This window comes from Patiria miniata, unplaced genomic scaffold (genome assembly GCF_015706575.1).
Source record: "Patiria miniata isolate m_02_andy unplaced genomic scaffold, ASM1570657v1 HiC_scaffold_19, whole genome shotgun sequence".
Taxonomy (NCBI): Eukaryota; Metazoa; Echinodermata; class Asteroidea; order Valvatida; family Asterinidae; genus Patiria; species Patiria miniata.
The window spans coordinates 14,392,326-14,411,256 of record NW_024037057.1 but is presented as its reverse complement, the minus strand read 5'-3'; the positions used below and the strand labels follow the sequence as shown (position 1 = coordinate 14,411,256).

The following is an 18,931-nucleotide window of genomic DNA, read 5'->3' as shown; positions in this document are numbered from 1 at the left end:
ATTGCAAGACAGACCCAATTCAACAAGTCTGGGTAGATCACTCAGCCCAATGGCAAAGGGCTCCAAGTCACCACTTTGCAATCCGCAGTAACCCAGGTTCAGTTTGTTGAGGGTTTTAATTTTCCTCAAGTGAGACCATGCCCGACCAGACCCAGCACGGGTCTCACTGCAAGACAGATCCAATTCAACAAGGTTGGGCAGATTACTCAGCCCAACGGCAATGTGCTCCAAGTCATCACTTTTCAGTCTGCAGCTTCTCAAGTCCAGTTTGTTTAGGGTTTTGATTTCCCTCAAGTGATACCATGACCGATCAGACCCAGCAAGGCAACGTGCTCCAAGTCAACACTTTCCAATTTGCAGCTTCTCAGGTATAGCTTGTTGAGGGATTCAATTTCCCCCAAGTGAAACCATGACCGACCAGATCCAGCAAGGGTCTCATTGCAAGACAGATCCAATTCAACAAGTCTGGGTAGATCACTCAGCCCAACGGCAATGTGCTTCAAGTCATCACTTTCCAATTTGCAGCAACCCAGGTTCAGTTTGTTGAGAGTTTTAATGTCCCTTAAGTGAGACCATGCCCAATCAGACCCAGCAAGGGTACTATTGCCAGACAGATCCAATTCAACAAGTTTGGGCAGATTACTCAGCCCAACGGCAATGTGCTCCAAGTCATCACTTTTCAGTCCGCAGCTTCTCAAGTTCAGTTTGTTTAGGGTTTTGATTTCCCTCAAGTGAGACCATGCCCGACCTGACCAATCAAGGGTCCGATTGCCAGACAGATCCAATTCAACAAGTTTGGGTAGATCACTCAGCCCAATGGCAAAGGGCTCCAAGTCACCACTTTGCAATCCGCAGTAACCAAGGTTCAGTTTTTTGAGGGTTTTATTTTCCCTCAAGTGAGACCATGCCCAACCAGACCCAGCAAGGGTACTATTGCCAGACAGATCCAATTCAACAAGTTTGGGTAGATCACTCAGCCCAACGGCAATGGGCTTCAAGTCATCACTTCCCAATTTGCAGAAACCCAGGTTCAGTTTGTTGATGGTTTTAATTTCCCTCAAGTGAGACCATGCCCAACCAGACCCAGCAAGGGTCTCATTGCATGACAGATCCAATTCAAGGTTGGGCAGATTACTCAGCCCACCGGCAATGTGCTCCAAGTCATCACTTTTAAGTCCGCAGTTTCTCAAGTCGAGTTTGTTTAGGGTTTTGATTTTCCTCAAGTGATACCATGACCGATCAGACCCAGCAAGGGTGCTATTGCCAGACAGATCCAATTCAACAAGTTTGGGTAGATCACTCAGCCCATTGGCAAAGGGCTCAATGTCACCACTTTGCAATCCGCAGTAACCCAGGTTCAGTTTGTTTAGGGTTTTGATTTTCCTCAAGTGAGACCATGCCCAACCAGACCCAGCAAGGGTCTCATTGCAAGACAGATCCAATTCAACGAGGTTTGGCAGATTACTCAGCCCAACCGCAATGTGCTCCAAGTCATCACTTTTCAGTCCGCAGCTTCTCAAGTCCAGTTTGTTTAGGGTTTTGATTTCCCTCAAGTGATACCATGACCGATCAGACCCAGCAAGGGTGTTATTGCCAGACAGATCCAATTCAACAAGTTTGGGTAGATCACTCAGCCCATTGGCAAAGGGCTCCAAGTCACCACTTTGCAATCCGCAGTAACCGAGGTTCAGTTTGTTGAGGGTTTTACTTTCCCTCAAGTGAGACCATGCCCAACCAGACCCAGCAAGGGTCTCATTGCAAGACATATCCAATTCAACAAGGTTGGGCAGATTACTCAGCCCAACGGCAACGTGCTCCAAGTCATCATTTTTCAGTCCGCAGCTTCTCAAGTTCAGTTTGTTTAGGGTTTTGATTTCCCTCCAGTGAGACCATGCCCGACCTGACCAATCAAGGGTCTGATTGCCAGACAGATCCAATTCAACAAGTTTGGGTAGATCACTCAGCCCAATGGCAAAGGGCTCCAAGTCACCACTTTGCAATCCGCAGTAACCCAGGTTCAGTTTTTTGAGGGTTTTAATTTCCCTCAAGTGAGACCATGCCCAACCAGACCCAGCAAGGGTCTCATTGCAAGACATATCCAATTCAACAAGGTTGGACAGATTACTCAGCCCAACGGCAATGTACTCCAAGTCATCACTTTGCAGTCTGCAGCATCTCAAGTCCAGTTTGTTTAGGGTTTTGATTTCCCTCAAGTGATACCATGACCGATCAGACCCAGCAAGGGTGCTATTGCCAGACAGATCCAATTCAACAAGTTTGGGTAGATCACTCAGCCCAATGGCAAAGGGCTCCAAGTCACCACTTTGCAATCCGCAGTAACCCAGGCTAAGTTTGTTGAGGGTTTTGATTCCCCTTAAGTGAGACCATGACCGACCTGACACAGCAAGGGCCTCATTGTGAGACAGATCCAATTCAACAAGGTTGGGCAGATTACTCAGCCCAACGGCAACGTACTCCAAGTCATCACTTTGCAGTCTGCAGCATCTCAAGTCCAGTTTGTTTAGGGTTTCGATTTTCCCCAAGTGAGACCATGCCCGACCAGACACAGCAAGGGTCTCATTGCCATGCAGATCCAATTCAACAAGATTGGGCAGAAACCTCAGCCCATTGGCAATGTGCTCCAAGTCATCACTTTTCAGTCCGCAGCTTCTCAAGTCCAGTTTGTTTAGGGTTTGGATTTTCATCAAGTGATGCCATGACAAACCTGACAGAGCAAGGGTCTCATTGTGAGACAGATCCAATTCAACAAGGTTGGGCAGATTACTCAGCCAAACGGCAATGGGCTCCAAGTCACCACTTGTCAATCCGCATCTTTTCAGGTCTAGTTTGTTGAGGGTTTTGATTTCCCTCAAGTGAGACCATGCCTGACCTGACCAAGCAAGGGTCTGATTGCTAGACAGGTCCAATTCATCAAGGTTGGGAAGTATACGCAGCCAAACCGCAATGAACTCCAAGTCAAAACAGTTTAATTTGCAGCCTCTCAGGTTCAGTTTGCTGAGGGTTTTAATGCCTCTTAAGTGAGACCATGACTGATTAGACCCAGCAAGGGCCTTATTGTCAGACAGATCTAATTCAACAAGTTTGGGAAGATAACTCAGCCCATCGGCAATGGGCTTTAAGTCATCACTTCCCAATGCACAGTTACTCAAATCCAGTTTGTTGAGGGTTTTGAGTTTTCTCAAGTGAGACCATGACCCAAAAAGGGTCTCATTGCAAGACAGATCCAATTCAATAAAGTTGGGCATATCACTCAGCCCATCGGCAATGTGCTCAAAGTCATCACTTTTCAATTCGCAGCTACTCAGGTTTAGTTTGTTAAGGGTTTTAATTTCCTTTAAGTTAATCCATGCCCGACATGATCCAGCAAGTGTCTCACAGTCAGACAGATCCAATTGAACAAGGTTGGGCAGATAACTCAGCACAACAGCAATGGGCTCCAAGTCATCACTTCCCAATTCGCAGTATCTCAGGTTCAGTTTGTTGAGGGTTTTGATTTGACTCAAGTGAGACCATGACCGACCTGATCCAGCAAGGGTCTCATTGTCAGACAGATCCAATTCAACAAGGTTGAACAGATTACTCAGCCCAACGGCAATGGGCTCCAAGTCATCACTTCCCAGTTCGCAGTATCTCAGGTTCAGTTTGTTGAGAGTTTTGATTTCCCTCAAGTGAGACCATGCCCGACATGATCCAGCAAGTGTCTCATTGTGAGACAGATCAAAATCAACAAGTTTAGGAAGATTACTCAGCCCAATAGCAATGGGCTCCAAGTCATCACTTTTCAATCCGCAGTATCTCAGGTTCAGTTTGTTGAGGGTTTTGATTTCCCTCAAGTGAGACCATGCCCGACCTGACCCAGCAAGGGTTTCATTGTGAGACAGATCCAGTTTAACAAGGTTGAGCAGATAACTCAGCCCAACGGTAATGTGCTCCACGTCATAACTTCCCAATCTGCAGTAACCCAGGTCTAGTTTGTTGAGGGTTTTAATTTCCCTTAAGTGAGACCATGCCCGATCACACCCAGCAAGGGTATCATTGTTAGACAGATCCAATTCAACAAGGTTGGGTAGATAACTCAGCCCAACGGCAATGCGCTCCACGTCATCACTTCTCAATCTGCAGTAACCCAGGTCTAGTTTGTTGAGGGTTTTAATTTCCCTTAAAAGAGACCATGCCCGATCAGACCCAGCAAGGGTATCATTGTTAGACAGATCCAAATCAACAAGGTTGGGCAGTTTACTCAGTTCCCCGATAATGTGCTCCATGTCACTCCTTGTCGGGACGCATCGCCTTAAACGCACTTTTTTAAGCTGTGTCATTTCTTTCAGGCGTATAGAGGATATTAAACTTGCCAAGTCGATCCGAGATTCCTGTGTAAGCATTAAACGGCCAGTAACAATAATGCTATGCAGACTTGCCATTCTATTCACATGATTCACAAAATCTAAACCTAACCTTCGAAAGGTTGATTCTGGCATCTTTAATGAATGTATCTTTTCGAGGCAAGCGTTCCCTCCACCCTTTTTCTCGTCAGTAACGTTTTTTAGGAAGTACATCAACGATGTCGAATGATCGCGGCTTAAATCTTCGTTAGCAATGAGTTCTGGATCAATAACAGAATTAATTAACGGCCATGGTGGCAATGTCTGGCTCTGGCTTTCAAAGTAGCAATTCAGAGCTATTTGTAAGTTGTTATCATCCAGATCTCCTGCACGTCCGACTTTATGCCATAAAATGTTCAAAATGAAATATGTACTTGACCCATCGTTGTCACCGCAACAAAAACGCAGAAGATATTCAAACCCTGCTGTATCAGACACTTCACGAAAGAACGTTTTAAACTGATTCGTTTCTTTATTCGATGTTACGCTTTGATAGTATACCGCAGCGCAATATTCTTGAAACGTCTTATGGATGAAATAAACACTTTTGCAAGTGTCGATCCCCTTACAGACTCGCTGGCTGGTGAGGATGCCAGCTCGTATGGCCATATCAAGCACACCCGGCTCAAAATCCTCCTCTTGAAATGATAGCTTTTGATCAGACGAAAGTAGACCATCCAAACCAACCTTCCCAATTGCAATAATAAGTCTCGATATCTCTTCTGTTGACATTTGTGTCTTACGTTTAAATATGTAACGCAGTGCCTCATTATAAAGACGGAACATGGTGTCAGGGAGTGTAGCACTCTCACTCCATAACAGACACATCAGCAACAACAACATGGGACTTGTTGCCAAATCCGATAAAACAGTCGAGGACCAAATCCTCTCAAGAAGCCCATCAGCTTTGGATTGTTCTTCCGAGTAAAATTTGTGTACATATTCCTGAATATCGCCCTTGCTAAACCCCAACACATTCACAAGAGCAAACGGATTTTCAATCAAAGTGTTTTTTACCAGTTTGTCATAGTGTGAGGGGCGGGTTGTCACAAACACAGTGCATTTTTCGTAATCTCCCTTTCGATTCAGCATTTTAAAGATCGAACCGAACTCCTCATTATGTTTGATGGACTTGAATTCATCAAAACCATCCAACAGAAACAGCACGTCCTCAGGGTTGGCTGTAATGAAGGATTTCAACTCTTCCCTATTTATGATATTTTCGTTTGGTAACTGATCAAACACCGCTTCAATCACATCCGACTTTTGTTGCAGGGATCGCATTTTCAACACAAAAACAAGCTTATACCTTTTTAGTACGTCAACAGTGCCACAAGCCCAATCATAAGCAATTTTGTCAATAAGAGTGGTTTTCCCTACACCAGCAGTTCCTCTTAAAATTGCCCGTATAACTGGATGTCCCTCTCTTGATATGAGTTTGAAGATATCCAAATACGAATTGACCTCTCCCTTCAAGTCATTACCACCCTTTTCTAATTGTAGCTTTGTGTAGATGTCCATGATATGTCTTTTGTTGTCATCAACCCATGGAAGCATCTGCACATAGCTACCCGTCGTTGTATATTTATATTTCAAATCCTCTTCGCACTTATCCGCAGCAAGCTGAGCTGGATCATCACGAGTCTCCTGTGTCGTACTGCTACCTGGCTGTTGTTGCCTTGCACTTGACCCACTCGTTTCTCATAGGAAAAGTAATACAACACAATTTGAAACAAATCATGTCAGTCAATCAAAGCGACAGTTGGGTTCGAAATTCGTTGTTGCTTTTTTTCATTCGCCGAAAAGAATTCGATAACCCAGGCTGTATTCGGATTCTTATCAAATCAAATGAGTCCGGTTTTTATAATTTGTGCTAATTCACAACAAGGAAACAACTGTGATGATACCTATTTTGGGGAATCAACAATACGAAATCCTCTCAAAGCTAATCGTAAAATAGCTTTAACTATGAAAGGGAAATTAGTTGTTTTCACAACTCGTACAACCTCTTTACGTTAGGTTTTTTTTGTATACTATTCTTTTTTTAGAGGGATACAAAAGTTCTTGTGACTTCTCTGTTCATAAAAGAAAAATTAATTCTTCTCATGAAAATGTATTACGCTAACTGATAGGCGCATTCTTATTATTAAAGGTGAAAGGTGCAAATTGCCAAGGAAAGTTTTCAATAAGTGATTTGTGTGTGGATTTACCTGCTGGAGCTGTAGGCATGCTTGTTTGTATCCCTTGTGCACTGTCGTCTCCCTGGCTCTGTGAGTCACGACGTCGCTCTAAAAATCAAACGAAGAAATTAATCTTTGATTTACGTCAAAATGCAGATTGGCTCCACTATGATTATTTAACTTTCTCATTCGGGCCACTTTTTTCTTTGTTGTTCCATTATGTTATAAGACAAAATGACGGATAAAAAAACCATACCGTCTGTCCTCTGCTCGTATGAATAAAACTACCATTTGCTTTCGCTGTACCATTTTTTTTGAGTATTTACTCGCATCTCTATGAATATATGGAAGCAGATGGTTTTTCTAAGACGCACTTGCAATAATCTGAAAGTATTCACTTTTTACTTTCTATTATACGTGTTTACTCTGTTTTGTATGACTAAAAAGGAATAAATGCGTCAGATTTGAATTGTTTTTATACTGGTCATTTTTTTCAATTCCTTTGCCGCCGCCTCCCTCCCCCCCCCCCATTTTCTCGGTGCCCTCCCCCTACCCCAAAAAAGGTGAAAGAAAAGAATTTAAAAAATCTGGTCGAAACGAATCCACACTCAATTTTCTTGTCCAAATCGTAAGATCCTGCAAATAAATAATTAATAGGTGCATCCCACTGTTCAAATATTGTACACCCAAACTGTCCTCATTGAAAACATTTGTGAGGTGTTGCTCATTAGTTTACTGCCATGTACTAACACAACAACGAATTATCATAGAAAAGAAAATTGATGACTACGAAATATCTAAGATTATAAACTTCTTCTGCTGAAATAGCTCTAACATTGAGGTTACTGCACCATGATACTTTTCGAAATGGCAAAACAAAAATTAAAAATAACGTAAAATGGTACACAAAAGTGCATTATGAAGGACAGCATTCTGAAATTACATTGCATAAACCATTTAAAGCGTAATTAATGTAAGTGTACGATTTGCCAATCTTTCTAAAGTTACTGCATGTGCATAGGCCTACCTGATGTGCCCCGATCCAAGTCGCTTCTGCCCGAATCAACCATAGCCGTATCCAACGTCTGCCATGCTTCGTTGTAATTGTTCTGCTTCCTCCACCATGTGCTTAACATCTCAAAGCACTGCCTTACAGTATCGTAGGGATGATCAGCCTTAATTATTTTAATATGTTCTTTAGAAAATTTCAGGTTTAAGGCCAATTCTTCCCATTGTGTTCCAATCTTCTTAGATTGATCCCAAATAGATTTGTCGTCAGGTAGAGTATCTATCAATGAATAAAATATAGTCGCACCATTACTAAAGCGAGTGCAGTTTACTTACATTGTGAAGGACTGCGTTTACATTATGTGGACATCCGTAAAAGTAAAGCGGTTGTTATACGTTCCAACTGTTTGACAATGATGCCAGTTTGTGGCATTAAATTTGCGTCTACATCATGTTTTATTTCCGAATTTCTATTTTATAGCAATTAAACTATGTTAACTTTTTATTTTTATTTTTGAATGAATCATTGAAAAAATCCCACTCATATCTATTTAGAATAAATTACTTCACAAATGTTAAGTCATAATAGTAAATTATCATAATGTGCATGCGTTAGTTAGTAACGTTGTGGCTGTCGGACTTCACCTTTCCTTTTTAATAAATATCCAGATCCAAACAAAAAATGGTGAAAAGGTGTAATTTATTGTTATCGATCAGTAGGACTTGATAATTTACAATTCATAAACGAAAATTCATTTTGGGGACAAAAAGAAAAATGTCAAACTTCCTGGACAAATTGCAACATTGCGATCACTGATGCCATGGGTTTGGCCGTGGAATCTGAACTACAAAATATTTAGTTATTTCCAATCACGACATATGAGTTCAATCGCCTGATTTGTGCAGGCAGGCTTTCGAATAATGCTAGCCCGTAGAAGATAAATTTGTTTCCCGCCACTTTTACAGTCTCGATAATGAAGGCTTTTAGAACAAGTCTACACGCTGACAAGATATGGTCACGCGCTAAATATATCCAGAATTAGAGGTTAACAGCCGCAGAACCTATAAATAAAGGAGTTATAACATTTTTTGTTTTGAGAAAAAGAGAAAATTAAAAAAAAACATTAACAGTTCATCTTTGACATAAGTTGAAACCTTATAATACAGAGAGAGAAAAATGAAAATAGAAGGCAAGACAGTGTACGGCATATTAGATTCTTTGCAATTATTTACCTGACTTGCTTTCTGTCTCAGTCAACCCCACGTGAGCCTCAGGTTTAGATTTGGCTGAATGACCAACGTCCTTCTTTCTCGGTCTCTGTCCCTTAGATGATGTAGTCCCTTTCTGCTTGCTCTGTTCTTCAGACCCTCCCACTTGTACCTCTGGTTGCAGTGTGTCTTGATGACCAACGTCCTGTCTTGGTCTCTGCCCCTCAGATGTCGTAGTCTCTTCCTGCATGCTCCGTTCTGTGGCCCCTTCCACTTGTACCTCTGGTTGCAGTTTGTCTCGATGACCAACTTCCTCCCGTCTCGGTCTCTGCCCCTCAGATGTCGTAGTCTCTTTCTGCCTGCTCCGTTCTTTGGCCTCTCTCACTTGTAGCTCTGATTGAGGTTTGTCTCGATGACTAACTGCACCCTGTCTCGGTGTCTGGTCCTCAGTTAATGTAGTCCCTTCTTGACTGCTCTGGTCTTTAGCCCCTCCCACTTCTCCAAATGATTGAGCTTTGTCTCGATGAACAACTTCCTCCAGTCCTGGTCTTTGTCCATGGAATGATGTAGTACCTTTCTGCTGTTCTGACGTCGTCCTCTGTTGAACGTTCTTCTCGAATTCCCCTAGTTTCTGTTTTTTTGGCGAAAGCTCCTGACTCGGTCTCTGTTCCTCATTAGCTGGTTTTGTCCGCTTCTGTTTACCCTGTTCTTGAGCAATTTCTCCTTGTACATGTATCTGAGGTTGTCCTTGTTCAGCAACTTCCTCCTGTCTTTGTCCCTGTCCCTGAGATGATGTAGTCTCTTTCTGCCTGCGATGTTTCATAGCCCCTCCCAGTTGTACATTTGTCTTACGTTTTCCTTGATCGGCAACTTCCTCCTGTTCTAGTCTCTGTCCCTCAGACGATGTAGTCCCTTTCTGTGTATTGTGTTCTCGAGTTTCTTCCGTTTGTACCGATGGTTGAGGTTTGTCTAGATGACCAAGTTCCTCCTGTTTCATCCTCTGTTGCTTTTCTGATGGGATCATCGAGGCCAGTTCAGCACGCCCAATTGAATTTAATGCGTCTCTCAAACTCTGAAATCCTTCCTCGCGATTTGTTTGCTTTCCCCACCAAGAACGCAGCATCTGTAGGCTCCTTTCTGTGTTTTCTTGGGAGGTGGTTTGGAATTGCTTGATTGCTGCATCTTCATATCTCAGGGATTTGGCCAATTCTTCCCAGCATGATTCAGTTTTCGAAGCCAAGTCCCGGAAGAATTGATCATCAGCAAGGTGTTTGTCTGCCAAACAAAAAGAAGCCTTTTTACTTAAACCTAAAGACGTATATATGAGTATGTGATTGATAGCTGCCATTTCCTAATGAAAGGCAATGAACTTTTCACTTTAGTTGAAGTAAAAAAAATATTAATGTGATTTCTGCTGACGGTTTAAATATCTGATTTATTTTCTATGTTTGGTTTTATCTCTTATGAAGTGGGTAGCAAATGCTGGGAAATGGTGAGAAATTACAGCGGAGGAGGCGGTACAGCATATTAATATATCTCGCTCTTTAACTACAAGTACTTGCACCACTGCTACTCACCATGTTGACAAAAATAGAGGATAGAGCGTCGATCATACTTTCATAACTGCACTTTCCAGGAGGCATTTGGAAAAGTTGCCTGTGCCGTTTGTTTTTCCGTGTAATGAATCTAGTTAGAGAGGCGGATGTGGCATACCCAGCTAAATTGTAATAAGGCCCGTAGGTTTTTTCCCGTGTGGAAACATTTCCCATGAGCATTTACCTGTTGGTCCACCGCCCAGTAGGCCATCAGTAGACAGACGGAGTGAGATGTTCTCGTCCTGATGAATTCCACAGTCGTGAAGTGTCAGCAAGTTACAGAGCTGGAAAACAATGTTTCCGAGTCTAATATAACGCACAGTCTTTGGAACCAATGTTTTTAAAACGACACTTTGGTGGTTGGGATTACAAAACACGGGTAAAAAATGATTAATGATAAACTTGACTTTTTTTATTGCGAAACTAATTCATTGGGGTTAAAACAAAAAACTAATTGTTGATTGTTTCTACTGATTGAGTTTCTACTCAAACTACTCTATGTACTGACATCAGAAGCAGCACTATTTAATATACCCTCAAGTTATTTTCAAACCGAAGAGATTGTGACTAAAACCCACGATGCATTGCCTTTAATTTGATCAAAGGTTGATTGGTATACTTTACGACATGTTTACTTTGTAAAATATGGAGCCATCTTTACCTCAAAGTTACGAAAGTTCCTTCGGATGTACAGTCGTTGTTGTTGAGGCTGGACACTGATTTTCTCGTTAATCATATGTTTCAAGGTAAAGACAGATGTCTCTGCATTCATTCGAAAACAAAGTGTTTTTGCTTTGTGTGACACGTGGCACTGAATGAAGACTTGCACATATCTGAAACTGTCAGAAGGGAGGATTTGCATGTTAAGGCTCTTTGAATAATTTCAATCACATTGAATTATATGAATGAATGTAAAGATCATCAACCATTATTGTACACATTATATCTACACCACTGTTTAGGCGAGAAAAGACTGTTTTCCAAGGACTTTTAGCTGTCTTCATAACAACATTTGATGCTGAGTAAATTCTTCAAACACGGGAGCAGTACGTATAACAACATTTCATCATGTTTTACCAGATAGGCCGAGGTTTGTCTTGATCGTCAACTTGTTCCCTTTTCAGTTTCTCTTCCTCGGTTGATGCCACTCTATTTTGTTTGCTCTCCTCGTCTACTCCTGCCTCTTGACGACTTTCTGGCTCGGGTCCAGCTGCTTCGTCTCTCGAATAGCCCGTTACTGATGCAAGTAAGAATCGGAGTGCATCATAATTATTGTTACAAATGATTTTTAACTAATTTCGCACTTTTCTTTTAATTAGCAATGCAGTTTTTCGTTCTGACAATACAGCGTCTGATATAAAGTCTAATGTTCACTTCTAGCTCACCTGGTACATTTTGGGCCAAATCAGTCAACCCGATGGCCTCCAATGCTCGTCTCAGCTTCTGAGCTGCTTCGTCGCGATCTGTCGTCTTTTCCCACCAAGTGAGTAGCATGTGACGGCTCTCTTCAGTGCTGCCTTCGTTGGTGGTTTGGATGTCCGCTTCTTCATATCCTAGGTGTTTGGCCAGTTCCTTCCATGATGATTTAATTTTCGAGGACAAGTCCTGTAGGTACTCATCATCAATGGCGGCTTTCTCTGCCAAAAGAATTTCCAACTAAGCCTTCAGTAAAACATTTTCAACAGCTGCAACAACAAAGGTTATCGTTCTTTATAAACGGCTTACTAAAGATACCAAAATCTCAATAGGATGTAGTTTATTCATTTAAACATGTTCTAATCCAGGACTTGGTCATTTACCTTTTGGTACTTCGTCGCAATTCTCATCGTCTTCAGATAGACGGAGAGAGATGATTTCATCCTTGTCGACACCATTCTCCTCAAGGGTGAGTAAGTCACAGAGCTGATAGTAGATAATTGTTAAAGTAAATGACTTGTTTAAACGTTTACTAAATTTACCTTCGAAATATATTATTGAAAAAATAAAGTGTTAGTGTTGCAAGGTCAAGTTTATCTTGTAAACGTTTATGTATTATAGTGTTGGAAAAGGAGTAGCCCCCATTAGCAAAAAGAAAATCATTTTTGTTTTAGTTTAGATTCCCCCCTTCTTAGTAGTGTGTCCCCCTGTTAAAATAAAAGTTCCCATGTTTCCCCTAACTGGAGTGTGCTCTGCTTGAGTTTTGTCTGCTCGGAGTCATTTGGTGAGTTTTCTTATGTCATAAATGTGTCCTCTGTTTATCATGTGCAATTATTTTTTTTATAATTTAATTTATGTTTTCCATTTGGAAATATTTTAGGTTATATAATTAGAGTAAAGTTGAATCAGTCACTTTAATCTTTGACGAAGTTTTATTGAGTAAGGTTGACCTTTGACTTGGATTTGGGATTTTTTAATATTTTCCTTTTTACATATTGTAAGCATTACATGTATCAAATTGTGTTGAATTCTCGACCATATGCGTTAATACACAAGAGTTTCTTTGTTCCCACAGTAAGCATGCATGGTTTTATGATGTGCTAATCCGGAAACTAGGGGATTAGTGTCTCCCACTTCTTTTGTACTTGAGCTTGCGTATCTGTTAATGAATATTCATTAAATCGTTTTCTTATTATGTATTTTGTATTTTCTTATTTACAGATTTTCAGTCAAAGCGTACTTTTAAGGTCCATTATTACACACTGTGTTGGTTTTACGGGTTTCTTAAATATTGCTTTAGGTTTTGTCTTTAGTTTTAGGTTTGGGTTTATTATCATGTTTAAGCTGGTTATTGGTCTTCGGTCGTATGTTTCTGGTTTTAAGTAATTTAGCTCTTTAGTTATTGTTGGTCCCTTAGCTTATATTGTGATTTTATTTTGGCCCTTGTACTTCCCCGAGGAATGAGGGAGGACAGTTATCGCAGTCTTCATCAAAGCATGGAAGCACTTGGAAATGATCAGATCCTCAAGCTGGTTAGACATAACGAGACTATGGGCTATATGCGGCAGTTTAGGTAGAGCGTGTAGTGATATGCATATTCATGTATCCATGTATGCGCATGCGCGCCGGGGAGTTGACCCCAGATAAGTTCTAGAATAAACCATTCATGCTTGCCGTGCTGTCCACACACTCGCCGTCGTACGAGCCTCCTTTATTTCACCTCCATTGGCTATCTCAACATGGTGACAGCGGTGAAAAAGAACCAGATAGACATCTGTGTTGATCTGACCATCAAGTGAGGCAACTTTCGGGCATCTGGACCTCCCGATTCCCGCTTATTTTGGTGTGAAAACGTGCAACCGACCCAGATTTTTCTGAGGTCATGCCGCGACATTTCACGTGCGTGTGCTATACCCACTGCACATTCAACACGTTTCACCGTACAGTGTGAGCGCCTATACCCCATCACTACACTCTGGAGTTCGCCATAATCGCTGTATTCCCCACGGCTCCATCGAGCTCTACCGGAGACTGGTCATCTACCGACCGGCTTTACAGCATCCAGCGGCGACGGTCCCGACTGTTTCAAGGGACAAGACGGGATGAAAAGCAGCAGAAACCTGGACCTCATCATCGGCTAATTTTGCAAATTCTGCCGTGCGTCCAGTTTGCAGACCGACACGATCACTATCAGCGCCCATCCAGTTGCGCTGCATCCTATTCGTGAGAAATTCAGCTCGTCGTTTTCTTGTAACTGTACCTGCCCGACCTGTTCACAGTACCAGTGCATCTCCAATCTGGGACCTCCAGCATCTTGCCAGGCGACTTCATCTGCCCTACTACCTGACTACTACCCTGACTTTCACGGACAGTGTACCAGGCAAGACGTACAAGAACTGTTCAGCCACTTCATCTCATCAGAACTGAGACTTTTAAAGCCTAATTCAAGTAATTGACCAGTGTTCATTGCTATTGTTTACATGTATGAGTTTGGTTATTGACAATTCAAATCAGTGTATTGTTGCCCCCATGTAATATTGTTCTTACATGTTTAGCCATCTCAGTGGTGTTTAGCCCAAGTTTTAGCACAGAAGGTTTCGCACAATTGTTGTTTATCATATTATTATATTACATTGTCATTGTGCACTCAACCATGGCTAAATATCCAGAAATGAATTGGTCAGTTAAGAATGTTGCTGAGGAGTTCAAGCTATTCAAACAGAGATTAACGTTATACCTGAAGGATCATGAAGTAAATCAAGCCGACAAACAGGCGGTGGAAATCAAAATAGCTGTAGGCACTGAGGGCCTTAAGCGCCTCAATGCATCTGGCTTGTCCGAAGCGGATCAAGAAGAACCAGAAAAGCTGTGGGCATTATTTGAGAAGCAGTTGCAAATCAGTATAAATTTCCGCATCCATAGGCTTGAGTTAATGAGATACAAACAAAAAGTCGATGAAACCTTAGACGATTTTGTTAACAGGTGTAAAGAAAAAGCGATGAATTGTGATTTTGCGCAAGCAGAACTAGACGAACGCGTAGTAGAACTGGTCATAGCCTCGACTCTCTTAGACGCGTTACGCAATAGCCTTCTCGAGAAAGCACGTGGCTACCCAATTGCAGCGATGCTTGAAGAGGGACGCAGGCACGAAGCCGTTGCAGCGGGCAAGCAACATTTAGAAACGCTCACAGATACTGCAGCACGCAAAGCCGCGAACGAACCAGCATCTGTAGACACTGTCTATTCTGCACGCGGACGCCGCTCTTGCAAAAATTGTGGTCTTTCGCACAAGCCCCGCAGCTGTCCTGTGTACCATGACACGTGCAAAGCCTGCGGTAGCAAAGGTCACTGGGCCAAGCTTTGCAGAAAATCGAAGCGAACTGGGCAAGGCCAACAGCGCAGCAAATCGCCAAACTGGCGCCGCCAACAATCGCGTAGCAACTCAAAATCGCGTAGCAACTCAAAACCGCGCAGCTCTCGCAATAGATCGCCGAGCCGGGGTACTTCCAAGGTGAACGACCTCAAGAATGACCAGCAGGGGCAACATGACTTCTTCACCGACGACGATGACGTCTCAAGCCAAGCTGGGGACACATTCAACTCTATCACCGTGTCTGATATGTGTGTCACTCCGCTACATCAGTACAGACATAACGAAGTCTTCACAACACTTGATGTTGTCTGCCCAGATCGACTTGGCAAGCACTACTTGAAGGTCAAAGTGGACACCGGTGCGAGTGCTAACACCCTACCAGTTCGCACCATGAAGCAGATATACGGACACCGTTGGAAATCGCTCGCCTCCCCCACTGGCACAAAACTGACCGCATATAACGGGCCAAACATCACATGCTATGGCTATCTGCATCTTATGTGCAGATACAAGGAGAGTGAGTGGTCTCGCGAAAAATTCTACGTCGTAGATGTACCAGGTCCTGCTGTGGCTGGCCTACCCATGAGCCAGAAGCTCCAGCTGGTGACGATACACACCGTATCTTCTTCACCCAGCGGACTCCCAACATCACGACCTCGACCAGCCCCACCAGCCATACCACCTGTCGGATTTGTCACCCCTGTAAAAGGAATACAAGATCTGAAGCAGGCGTACCCTACGCAATTTGACAGCCTAGGCAACTTCAAGACACGTGCCCATCTTCATCTCAAGAAAGATGCTCAACCCAGTATCGATCCACCTCGGGAATGCAGCGTGCATCTCAAGCCAAAACTCCAGGTGGAAATAGACAAGATGGAGCACGATGGTGTCATCCGCAGAGTCACTCACCACACTGATTGGTGTAGCTCCCTCACGACAAGTGTCAAGAAAGACGGTTCACTCCGACTTTGCCTAGATCCAAAACGCCTTAACGACAACTTGAAGCGATGTCCTCACAAGGTTCCAACGCTTGAGGAGTTAAATCCTGCGTTTTCGCAAGCGAAGTTCTTTTCCAAACTTGATGCGAAGGAGGGTTACTGGTCGATCCACTTAGATGATGCATCCCAGGAATTGACAACGTTTCGGACACCATTTGGCCGATATTGTTTCCGCCGACTCCCGTTTGGTTTGTCAGTGAGCCAGGACATTTTTCAACAATGTATGGACGACATTGTCAGCCAGGTACCAGGCTGCGTATGTATTGCAGATGACATTGCAGTATTTGGGCGTACAGAGAGTGAGCATGATGCCAACCTCTTCAACCTCATGGAGACTGCCAAGCGAGAAGGGCTTGTCTTCAACAGTGCCAAGTGTCGTATCAAGTCGAACCAGATACAATTCTTCGGTTCCATCTACTCGGACAGTGGAGTTCGCCCTGATCCTGACAGAGTTGCAGACATACATGCCATGCCGACTCCCCAAGACAAAGAGGACCTTCAGAGATTCCTCGGTATCGTCAACTTTGTGTCTCCACACATTCCTAACTGCGCAGACACGGCTGCTCCCTTGCGGGACCTCCTCCGGAAGGATGTTCCATTCCTCTGGCAGGACGATCATCAGGCGTCGTTTCGTGCACTCCAGCACTCCATCACTGCCGAGTCATGTCTGCGGTATTATGATCCCAAGATGGAAACCACCCTCGAGGTTGACGCTTCACAGAAAGGCCTTGGTGCGTGCCTCATCCAAGACGGCAAACCTGTTGCGTATGCATCGAAAAGTATGTCGTCATCCCAGTCAAACTACTCCAACATTGAACGGGAAACTCTTGCCCTGGTGTTTGGTGTGACCAAGTTCCACACTTACCTTTTCGGTTCCAGATTTCATGTACTCACAGACCACAAACCACTAGTGACCATATGGAACAAGCCCCTCACCAGTGCTCCACCCCGTCTACAGAGGCTGTTGATCAAGATTCAAGGCTATCAATTCAGTTTGGAGTACAAACCAGGCAGCACCATGATAATTGCTGATGCCCTGAGCAGGCTCCCCAATCCGTCTGATCATGATGACATACCCCTCGACATTGCATTTGATTCCCTTAGTGCGAGGCAGCACACAACCACTCAACAACTTGATTTGGTTCACTTTGGGAAGGCTAAGCAAGATGCTCTTCAGCATGAGACAACTCGAGACCCTGTTCTAAGAGAGCTACAGAAGGTCATCTACACCGGTTGGCCTGACTCAATCAAGGAGTTGCCTCGTGACTTACGTCCATACTGGCCATTCAGAGATGAGCTGGGACTGTCCTGTGGTGTGATATTCAAGGGCCGTCAAGTTCTGATTCCTAAGGTTATGCGACAGGACATACTCACCCAACTCCACGTTGGTCATCTTGGCATCGAAAAGACGCCGAACATCAAAGACGGCCGAACATCAATGACAACATCACTCAACTCTTCAAGTCATGTCAAGCATGCCATGAACACCAGACTCGTCAAAGAAATGAACCACTCCAACCTCATGAGATACCCAACACACCTTGGACGAAACTGGGCACAGACCTCTTCGAGTTGGAAAAAGACAACTATCTCCTCATTGTGGACTATCACTCTAAATACCCTGTTATCCACAAACTGTCCAACACATCCAGTGCGTCGGTGGCTCAACGAACAGCAGCAACCTTCAGCCTTTTCGGTGTACCAAAGGAGACAACAGACCACAATTTGTTGGGCAGGCTTACCAAGATAAGTGTGAGGAATGGTCGGTCACCTTGAGTAGCAGACGAACTGAGTTGTGTCTTACATTTGCCACAGATCTGAAAGCAAATTCCAAGTTGAATAATATCATCCCCACTCGCTCCACAAATGGCAGATTTCTACGTAATTCCAGTATTCCTCAGTTGCAATATAGAACAAATAGATTCAAGAACAGTGCAGTACCCTACCTCATTGACTTAATTAATTCTAAATAATTCCAGTGTTTTTTTTTTTATTTTATGATTGCTAGATTTGAAGTTCACCAGTTTTTATTCCTTGCTAGACCCCAATTCTTTTTAGGGAAATCCTGATGAATCGCAGGGAAATCGGGGTGATTGTGGTTGTCGTTATAGCTGTAACCGTTGTTGTTGTTGTCTTCGTTATATCTTCGTTGTCACTGTGGAAATTGTGGTTATTGTTTCCATTGTAGTCAATACTGTTCTTGTTGTATTCGTTGTTACTTTTGTCATCATTAGTGTGATTATGGTTCTTGTCGTCCTTATCGTTGTCTTAATCGTTATTCTTGTCATTATATAGTCGTGATTGTGGTTAATTGTTGTCATTGTTCTCGTTATCTTTATCGTTATCTTTGTCAAATTTCTTAATTATTGCATACATATCTGTATATTTTTTATCACACCTGATACCATATGACATTTGTTTTTATCTGTAAAATGGAATTTTTAAATAATGAAGATTGGCATGTCAGAGATACTATTGGATTAAGACAGTTTGTGGACCTTTCAATGTAAAAGTACTTGTTTATTTTAAATTTAATTTAATTTAATTTATTTTATTTAATGTATTTGTATTAGCATTTTTATCTGTTGACTTGATCAAATTCAATCTTTGATTGCCACATCAAGTCAAATGAAAATAAACCATATATCTATCTATCTATCTATCTATCTATCATCATTACCTCATCACCGAGGTACCCCCGATCGAATGGGAAGGTAGAGCGAGCGGTCAGGACAGTCAAGTCCGTGAT

At 42.8% G+C, this 18,931-nt stretch overlaps 3 protein-coding genes across 3 annotated transcripts; 1 reads left to right on the top strand and 2 right to left on the bottom strand.

Annotated features, from left to right (window-relative positions):
- Window positions 1–290: 290 nt before the first annotated feature.
- Window positions 291–4,286, bottom strand: LOC119725466 (protein NLRC5-like). Its single transcript, XM_038196873.1, has one exon. The coding sequence runs from the start codon at window positions 4,284–4,286 to the stop codon at window positions 291–293; it is 3,996 nt and encodes a 1,331-aa protein (XP_038052801.1).
- Window positions 4,287–6,281: 1,995 nt separating this feature from the next.
- Window positions 6,282–13,537, bottom strand: LOC119725465 (trichohyalin-like). The gene is made up of 9 exons (XM_038196872.1): window positions 13,532–13,537; window positions 12,195–12,297; window positions 11,781–12,032; window positions 11,473–11,632; window positions 11,057–11,234; window positions 10,580–10,679; window positions 8,825–10,075; window positions 6,614–6,691; window positions 6,282–6,310 (listed from the first exon to the last, which is right to left on the bottom strand). Exons 1-9 carry the CDS (start codon window positions 13,535–13,537, stop codon window positions 6,282–6,284), a joined length of 2,157 nt encoding a protein of 718 aa, XP_038052800.1.
- Window positions 13,538–14,464: 927 nt separating this feature from the next.
- Window positions 14,465–17,932, top strand: LOC119725464. The gene has a single exon (XM_038196871.1). The coding sequence runs from the start codon at window positions 14,465–14,467 to the stop codon at window positions 17,930–17,932; it is 3,468 nt and encodes a 1,155-aa protein (XP_038052799.1).
- Window positions 17,933–18,931: the final 999 nt, after the last annotated feature.